Below are 10,134 nucleotides of genomic sequence, written 5' to 3' on the forward strand. Positions count from 1 at the left end.
ATTTTTGAAGATTGTGTTTTTGGACTACAAATTTCAAGTGAAGCTTCTATTATTTTTGCAGTATGATCAACTCTAGAGATTTTTGTTCAGTTTACTATTAAAACGGATTTATACAGCAGGTTATAACAAAGTAACACTATTGTATAGTTGAAATTAGTGTTAAATAAAACACAAAATTGGCTTGACTACTTTGAACTTTAATATTCTATAATCCAACCAATAAGGCATAATAAAAAAATAGCATGCACACAAAAAACCTGATCAATAAAAACAATGATTAAACTAAAATTTAATCCAACTGGAAAATTGATGCTTAGCGTTCTAGATGCTACTTTAATCAAAGAACTTTCCAAATTAGTGTTAATTACTTTCCGGCTAAAATATGTTTTTGGTCCCTGCAAATATGGCGAGTTTGGGTTTTGGTCCCTAGTAAATAAATTTTTTGAATTTCATCCCTGCAAAATTTTTTGTTTTTTAAAATAGTCCCTCGCCCCACTTTTTTGGTGATTTGTCACATTTGTGCATATGTGGCATGAGCTGATTGTACAAACTTGTACATGTGGCATCCATGTGGCAATTATATTATTTTAAATAATTAAAAAACATTTAAAAAAACCAAAAAAAATATTTTTGAAATTAAAAAAAAAAACATTTTCCAGAATTTGGAAAACGCAGTCCACTTATTCTTTTTCTTCCTCACATATCCTCTTCTTCTTCTTCTTCACAAATCCTCTTTTTCTTCTTCAGAGACCCTCTTCTGGAAAACAGCCTCGGTCGAAATCCAAACTAAAATTTATCAAAACCTTCATCCAAATTCAAATTGAAACTCATCTAAACCTTCATCCAAATCAATATTTATTCAAATCTAAACCCAGATTTGTCGTTTTTCTCTATTCTTTTTGTGGATCCGTTTCAAATCCATGTTTTCCCTATCTTTGCTCCATCAATTTCAAGTGTTTCTAGCTTTTTAGTTTGCTGCAGATATGTTCCTCCTGTGTTTTCCCGGTTTGGTTCTATTAGTTTTCCAGTGGGTTCTGTTAGTTTCCTATCTCTGTTCTGTTCGTTTTCTAGCCTGGGTTCTGTTCTGAAAAACTGGATTTGTTGCACACTGGATTTCATCCAGATTTGTGTGTTGTTGTGTTGATACTTGATAGATCTGGAAATTTGTGGGCATGTGTTTGATGATAGATTGCTTAGGAATGAAAATAATAGAATGATTAAGGAAAATATAAGTATGATGAATTTTTATGGATGAAGAATGTGCATTTTGGGGATAAAGATGAAGATTAATGAAGAGGAATTAAAGGGATTGGTTTTTTTTTTTTTTAGTTTCAATTTGAGAAATTGACCGTGAATGCAGAAGCTGCACAATCTCAATATATTTTAGCTAAAAAAAATTATTTTTTAAAATGATTTTTAAATAATTAAAATATGTTAAATGCCACGTGTACAGAATTACACAGTCAGCAGCTGCCACATAGACAAAAATGAGACAAATCATCAAGAAAGTGGGTCCAAGGACTATTTTGAAAAACAAAAATTTTTGCAGGGATGAAATTCAAAATTTTATTTTACCAGGGACCAAAACTCAAACTCGTCATATTTACAGGGACCAAAAACATATTTTAGCCTTACTTTCCTTTTTCTTTTTATTTAAAGCTGGAAGAGCATCTCAATGGAACCCAAGATCGCATGAAAATTGAAGCAACTAGCAGTTCATTCACTGGTGATAACAATAGGTATTTGGTGAATCAAAGGACTTAATTTTCAAATTGTTGAATGCAAATTGAAGAAAACAAGAAAATGAGAGAAAATACCTAAATCTTGAACATACACACTCAGCAGTTCAAACTTGAAGAAAACAAGAAAATGAGAGAAAATTCAAAATCAAATCTCTAGATGAGAAAACCAACAAGTCAACATCTTACCAACAATTCGAATGAAATAAAGTAGTCAAATGTCATAACAATTTTACTAAATTACCCTAATCAACTATTGGTTTGTTTTTCATTAAAGAAAAAAATAATACTTTGGAAGTAGTGTAACATAGTATTAATTGAAGGGTACAATTGAAAAGAAAAAGTTATTATTACATTAGAAACTAAAAGTGACATTCATTTTGAACAATTTTTTTTGGCTAAAACAACACTCTTTTTGAAATGGAGGGAGTACAATATAACAAATATAATAATATAAATTATTATTTGTTGTAATGACATCAACAATATTTCTTTTGTTAAATTATATGATTAAAAGTGAAAAAAAGCCACTCTAAAATTATATATTTCTTTTATTTATGAGAAATGATATATGTACATCCACTTTTTAACAACTTTTTGACAACTTTCTCTCTCATACTCACCTTATATTCTTAACCTCTCTCTTCCTTTTTCTCTCTCTATTGTTTTGGACCAATAAAAATTGAATAAATAAAAGTTGTCATCAAAGTTGTTAGATATGGTTGTACAAATATCACAACTCTTTATTTATACTAACGGAAAACGGGCACTCACATACTATCTTTCTTCTATTTTTATGGTGCTAGCGCATATAAATAATGAGCGGCATTTTGTACGAAATTTTGAATTTGGTTAATATTATAAATATAGATACTTATGACTTTTTTTTGAAGTAGATACTTATGACTTTTAAATTGTAACAAACCTAACAAATCATGTTTATGATCTTTTTCAATGACACAAATAATATAGCAAATATAATAAAATTATTATATTTTTTTTTTATAACACTAACAATATAATATTATTATCAAAAAATTTGTTTAAGAATATAATTAAAACAATAAAATCCAGCCAAAAGTCCTTACTTCGCTTTATATGTAGCATTGGCGTTCAAACGTCCATCTGTCGACTTTTTTTTATTTCACTAAAGAGTGTAAATTATATGTATATATGTTTGTGACTTTTAAACAATAAAAAACTATCTTTATCTTTTACCAACTATAGTAACAAATATAAAGAAAATTCTTAAAAAGTTTTTTCTTATAAATATGACCACGGTGTATGAAACAGTTATGTTTAGCTTAATGTATTTTTTATCCCCCTATTTTTATTTTTAAAAAAATAAAATAAAATGTTGATCCCCCTATCTTTAAATCCAACATTTAGGTCCTTAATCCAAAATGATAGCGAAAATAAAAGTATATTAGAACTTATCAACTCCCCAACTCAAATATTTGTTTTTCCTCGAACAAAGGCCCAAGAGGAAAAAAATCAAAATTAAACTAGCAAAATAAGTCAATAAATGTTAATTTGACACTTATCGACTCTCCTCAACTTTAAGACTTTGTTTGTTCTCAAACAAAAACTCCTTAAAATGTTAAGTTTTACATGTTCGCAAAATGATTTTTTTTTTAATAGCAAATATTATTCTCGTCGGCATAACGCTAGAGGCGTTAAACCGCGGAAAAAAGAGAAACGATACAATATGGCGACGCATATATACGGAACACCCAGACCCAAAGGCCAACACACCAATCCAAATAATGAAGCAATACTATACATACTATCAGGTGCACGCATAGCACTGCTTCACTAACCAAGCCACTAAAACAGAAAAACAGCAGCATGAGAAAAGAAAAAGGAGTCACAGAACCCCTACACCAGCTACACTACTACACTAGAAGGCACCTAAAAACACCACTCAGCAGGTCCCACAAAAAAACCAGCATCTCAGCTGACAAAACCAAATAAAAAAAAGTTTACAACCCGCCTGAAAGCTAAAGAGGGGAAAAACTAACACAGGAAAGTAAACAAAGAAACCGCAACTTCGTCCCCCAAGAAGCAGAACCTGCCACGGCCTCAACTAGGCATGCACCATATTCCTCCCTAAACAAAAGATAGGATCCCAACTCCACTCATAGAAAAGGCACATCAGGATCTTCATTCTCTCCAACATCCACCGCCACGATAACACCTTCACCTCCTCTACCACCTCATCAATGCCGCGATTAATCCCCTTAAAGATTTTGTCATTTCTCGCTTTCCACAACACCCAAATCGTCGTTAACCAAATCTACCACAAGCCTCTCAACCAATTTTTTTTAACACCCAAATGTGCAAAAAGGTTATGAAGGATTATGAAATACCAATTCAACCAAAGCATCAAAGAGGACCAAACCGAGCTCACAAAATGCCAATGCAAAAAAAGGTGATTCGATGTTTCTTCCGATCCATTGCAAAGTACACAAAACAAGGACATCTCCAGATCAAACACATTCCTTAGAGCAAGATTAGCCTTGGTTGGAACACGGTCGAGTAACACCTTCCACCCAAAGGCCACCATTTTCGACGGAGCCGGACCCTTCCAAAGATTCCGAAACACCCTCTTTTCTTCATCTCCCCACAACACCACAGGCTCCATCAAGCTCATCAACCTAACATAAGCCGTCTTCACCGAAACACACCCGAATCGTCTAACTTCCACCTCCACTTATCTTCCATCAAGGACCACGACACACCTTCCGAGTCCTCTCTAAGGCTCAAAATCAACTCCTCCCACAAAAAAGGGCGCCGCCTCCAACTAAACACCCACTCCCTCCCGGCATCCGTAATCACCCCCACTTCCCCCACCTTAGCCTCTCTTTGATTTGAAATCATAAAAAGTCTTGGATATTTGAGTCTAAAACACCTTTCCCCTTTCCACTTATCATTCCAAAAACTAGTAGTCATGCCATTCCCAATTTTACGCAACACCTCCTCATTAAACCAACCTTCCCTACCAAAATCACTTAACTTCACCAAATCTTTCCACTATAGAGATGACACTCTAGGACAAGAATAATCATCCCTATCCAACAACCTACCCACACAAGGCCCATACTTCTCCGCTAATACTTCCTTCCACAACGTCCTCTCTCCATCTAACAACCTCCACCGCCACTTCGCCAAGAGGCTCACATTCATTACCCGAATATCCTTCACTCCCAACCCCCCATTTCTCTTATGTTGACACACCGTTTCCCACTTTACCCAACTAATCTTCTTCCCACCCCCCACACCTCCCCAAAGAAATTCTCTTTGAATTATAACAATATTCCTCCGCACTTTAACCGGCATTTTCAAAAAAGATAAGTAAAAAATGGGAATAGCATTGAGTACTAGGGGTGTTCAAATCCAAACCGATCCAAAATAAAACCGCAAACCGATCCGAAAAAACCGAAAACCGCAAAAAATCGAATATATTTGGATGCTTTTGGATGTCGTTTTGTAAAAACCGCTAAGATCGGATCAGATTTTGGATCACTTTTTTAAAACCGAACCAAACCGAACCGAACCGCAAAAATAAATATTAATACTTATTTATTCTTTTATTAGTATTATATATTGCATTATTATTTTTTTTGAAGGAATATATTGCATTATTATGTTGTTTGTTAAATTTTAATCTTATATATTGCACTAATTTAATCTATATTATTATTACTTCATATGTTTAAAAAATAATCGATAATTTTCATACTATAATTTTATCCTTTTTAATATAGTTTGCATCAAACCTATTATTTTACCATGTTTGTGTAATATTAATAAAGAAAAATTATTCCTTAAAAAAGATTAAATATAAAAATATATTTTGCATTTTGGACATAAAAAAATCGATCCAAATTAAACCGCATATATTTGGATCGGCTCGGTTCGGATTTTTTTAGAATACTCATCCAAACCGAACCGCATGTGATTTTTATTTTAGATCGGTTGACATTTTACCTCAAAACCGATCCAAACTGCACCATGAACACCCCTATTGAGTACCGAATTCAAAAGGAGAATTCTACCTCCAAAGCTAATATACTTATGGCTCCACAAATTCAACCTTCTATTCACAATCTCCACCAAGGGCTCCCAAGTCGAAAAACTTCTTCCATTATCTCCCACCGGCACCCCCAAGTACTTAAACGGAAGCATACCCCTACTACAATTCAAAAAATTACATGCCATCTCCATAAAGTCCTCCCTCACATTCACCCCTATCAACGAACTCTTAATAAAATTAATCTTCAACCCCGAAACCATTTCAAAACCACGGAGAATTGATTTCATTGCCCAAAGGTTTTCCACCGTTGCTTTTCCTATACATAGCGTATCATCAGCATATTGTAAATGAGTAACCACCAAACCATTGTCACCTATACCAAATCCTTCAAACAAATTTTCCTCTGTTGCTTTCCGCATCATACCACCAAATCCCTCCGCCACCAAAAGAAACAAAAAAGGAGCAAGAGGATCCCCTTGCTTAAGCCCGCGATGGATACTTATCTCCTCCGTCGGGCACCCATTAACAAGAATAGACATAGAACCACCACACACACAAGCTTTCATCCATGCTACCCACTTGTCACACATCCCCACCTGGTATAACATATACTCTAAAAAACCCCAATCTACCGAGTCATAGGCCTTTTCAAATCAACTTTAAAAATCAAGCACTCATTCTTCACTCTCTTAGCATAATCAACCAACTCATTCACCACCAACACCCCATCACTTAAATTCCTCCCCTTAAGAAAAGCCGATTGAGTGGGGGAGATTATAGAATTCATAACACCCGCCAATCTCCTTGCTAGGACCTTGGCTAGAATTTTGTAGAGACATCCTAACAAAGAAATTAGCTTAAAATCCTTCAATTCCAAAGGGGATGACACTTTAGGAATTAAGGTCACAAAATAAGCCAACATACATTTAGGCAACACCTCATTAGCATGGAATTGGTCAAACATAGTTCTCACCTCATTCTTGATCAAGTACCAAAACTCTTTAACAAAAGCAAAATTAAACCCATCCGGGTCCGGACTTTTGGTACCATCACTATCTCTAACCACCGCCTCAATCTCCTCCAATGTGAAAGGAGCAACTAGGGACTCATTTTCTCCTTCGGAAATACGGTCAAACACCACACCATCCAACTTTGGACGCTCCCACCCACTATCCGCCACATGATTAGTAAAATACTCCACCACTTTCCTACGGATATCAAAAGGTGACACCACCCATTCTTCATTAACCTTCAACGCCTTGATTGCATTCCTACTTGTTCTCAACTTAAGGCAATTATGAAAAAACCTTGAATTTGCATCCCCCTCCTTAAGCCATCTCGATCGGGACCTTTGGACAATCGAAGCATCTTTCGCTTTGAGAAGCCTCCAAAGTTCTTGGAACTTAGTTTTGCGCCTCATCACATCCACCTCTTCCAACGTTCCTTCCTCCCCTCTCTCACCAAGGCCTTTGATCTCCTCCACAAGCCTTTCCACCCTCTCTTCCAAACCCCCATACTCCTCCTTGTTCCAAGCCTTTAATTTCAACTTAAGACCTTTCAACTCTTTTTTTAACACAAAGCTCATTCAACCACCCACCTCTTGAATCCTCCACGCTTCCTCCACCACCCCTTTGAATTTATCATTTTTAATCCAAAAGTTGTTGAAGCGAAACGGTTTACAAAATGATTTGAATGCAAGAATGGATTAACAAGGCTTTGTTGTGATTCAATCATTGTTGATAGAAAGGATTGTCATGCATGATTAAATTGTAAATTGTACGGCAAGTCTTATGTTTGCAATAAGTCCTAAACACAAAATTCATCTAAGAGACTTCTTCATAAGTATATATACTTGAAATTAAGTACATATGTGAAGAGGGACTCACATTCGACAATTATGTGAACATCCTGACGAAGTTAGGTATTCATATAAGCATACAGATTTTAAAAAAATTAGAGCATAGATCACTAAGGTCTTTTGATGGTTATAATGAGGACTGCTTACAAATGAATTGCCATTTATCTGGGTATTTGATTCAAAATGGGCTTGGTATAGAGGAACATTCACACATTGATATTTACAAAAATACAAACTATATACAATTATAATTCTCGTTTTTGTGTTTTACAAACCCTTGGTGATACAAACATTGTTACAAACTATCCTTAAAAACTTGTTCTATTTTTTGTATTTTTCTTTTAGTTTTCAATGTTTTCTTTTCTTTTTCTTTTTGGTTGTCAAGATAGCATTTTCAAAAGTCACCTTATTACTTGACTCTAAAGTAAGTCTTCCCTTTTATCCCTAACTTGAACAAAACCATATAACTCATGTTGAATACTCTTATATCCTAAGAAAACGGACATAATTTAAGTAAACAATGAAGGCTCAACTTTTTTTTTTTTTCCAAGAAAAATCAGAATTTGCTTATGGATCAATTATGAACTGATTTTGGAAAAACAAGGTACGTTTGCTAGGTGCATTATGCTTGCCTAGAGAATATGGAAGTTCAGAATTGATGCAGATTCTGTCTAATGCCTCAGAGGGGTTATCAAATACCCGCTAACTCAAAAGGTAGGCGATATTTGGTTAAGTAGTTGTACTCATTTTAGAAAATGTGTCTTGATCGTTTCTACGGTTTTATACATTTCAAGTAAGTTGCATGATTAAACATAAAACGACCAAGTTAAGACAAGTAATTGTCGGTCTCCCGTGCATATAGTATATATTTTTTTTTAAGCTTCCTCACATTTAAGCTAGTTTAAAGTGATTCAAGATCAAATATGCTATTGTAGAGCGATGCATGAAATGGTTTTGTACAAAGTACATATTTTAATTTCATGTTAACATTTTAGAAAATCAATAAACATGTATCTTGGCTTTGTCCAATATTAAAGTGTTTATCATTACCATGTATTAGTTGACGATTCCACTAAAACCTTGGATGTTCAAGCTTTGCATCATTCAAGCATTCAATAACATATTTAAAAACAAACATACTCCATAAAATAAATTTGTTCACACTCTAAACTCTGTGTTTCAATCGAAAGTATCATAACCATAACATAAATAAACATCAAGCATTGAAAGAATTTAGCAACGTTGATGCAATCCATGAGGCATACAATTCTTATATAGACTTATACATACTCATAATAAGATAGCAAACCACGGCTACACAATAGCACAACTTAGGAACTAACAAATAAATATGCCTAAAAGGTCCCCTTAAATTATGATGAGATACTACCTTCAAGAACTAGTTGAGTCACCAAATTTATACTCCTTATTTTAAATACCCTATATCATTACCGACCCCTTCAAGATCAACCTTGTCCTGAAGATCTAAAAGATCCCTTTCTAAATTAAGATGAGTCACCTTCAATCACCAAATTTATACTCCTTATTCTAAATACCCTATCATCTAATATTGAGAATGGATGCATATATACTTTTGATGGTGATGTTATTTATGACTCTACAATCCGTATACATATATGATGGTGATGTCATTGAATTGAATTGCAACACAGCCTCGCCAACTGAAATAACGAGGTTTAAATAACTAATAATTATAAACCTATCAAGTTAGGCTGTGATACAAATTATAACTTACACATGGAAGAATACTTTGCGTAAGACGAAAAGCCACATAGTATATATTGAACATGTTGAACCGCAACAAGCAAGAGAAAGTAGTACTGAGAGTCAAGTCCGATGACAATGGCATTGTAAAGCACGGTGAGGAGGAAGAAGCAACTGGACACCAATTCAGCATTACAGAACTGATTACTGAATTGTAAGACAACACTCTTCGTCTGATAATCTAATCTGGTCAAATAGCAGGTTATCAAGAAGAGGTGCATCGCAGTGGTGACGATGCCAAAGCCAAAACTGCTTGATAACGCTACTTGGATACATGACAAATAATATTGCCATAGGAGGGTAATCAGATTCAGATAAAGGTGTTCTGTTAACTTCAGAGATTTCTGTCAATAAAAGATATGTTGTCATTGCAAAGAGGCACATGCTTGATAACGCTGTATAGGGGTGTTCTACAAACTTCCACATTTTTTCTCAACATTTCCCTTCTGCTAATTTGTCTCTATGAAATTTTCAAATTTACTTTGTCTTCCATCTTTTAATATAAGAACCCCTCACCTTCCAGTCAACGAATATTTTGTTCCCTCCAACTGAAGTTCCTTCACTCTCACCTCACTTTCTTTGCTGCCATGGACACCCCACATGTATTTAATAACCATGTAATAGTTGGTATTAACTTAAGCTACTTGATGTTAAAGAAACTCTACATTGTAGGCAATCCATGATTTTTTTTTTATGTCAATTTTTAATTTCTATTG

The 10,134-nt window shown here is 34.4% G+C and overlaps 1 protein-coding gene across 1 annotated transcript; it reads right to left on the bottom strand.

Annotated features, from left to right (window-relative positions):
• Positions 1-4,412: 4,412 nt before the first annotated feature.
• On the bottom strand, positions 4,413-6,365 carry LOC112418586 (uncharacterized). The gene is made up of 2 exons (XM_024774994.1): positions 5,730-6,365; positions 4,413-4,772 (listed from the first exon to the last, which is right to left on the bottom strand). Exons 1-2 carry the CDS (start codon positions 6,363-6,365, stop codon positions 4,413-4,415), a joined length of 996 nt encoding a protein of 331 aa, XP_024630762.1.
• Between the last annotated feature and the right edge of the window lie 3,769 nt (positions 6,366-10,134).

This window comes from Medicago truncatula, chromosome 1, assembly GCF_003473485.1.
Source record: "Medicago truncatula cultivar Jemalong A17 chromosome 1, MtrunA17r5.0-ANR, whole genome shotgun sequence".
Lineage (NCBI taxonomy): Eukaryota > Viridiplantae > Streptophyta > Magnoliopsida > Fabales > Fabaceae > Medicago > Medicago truncatula.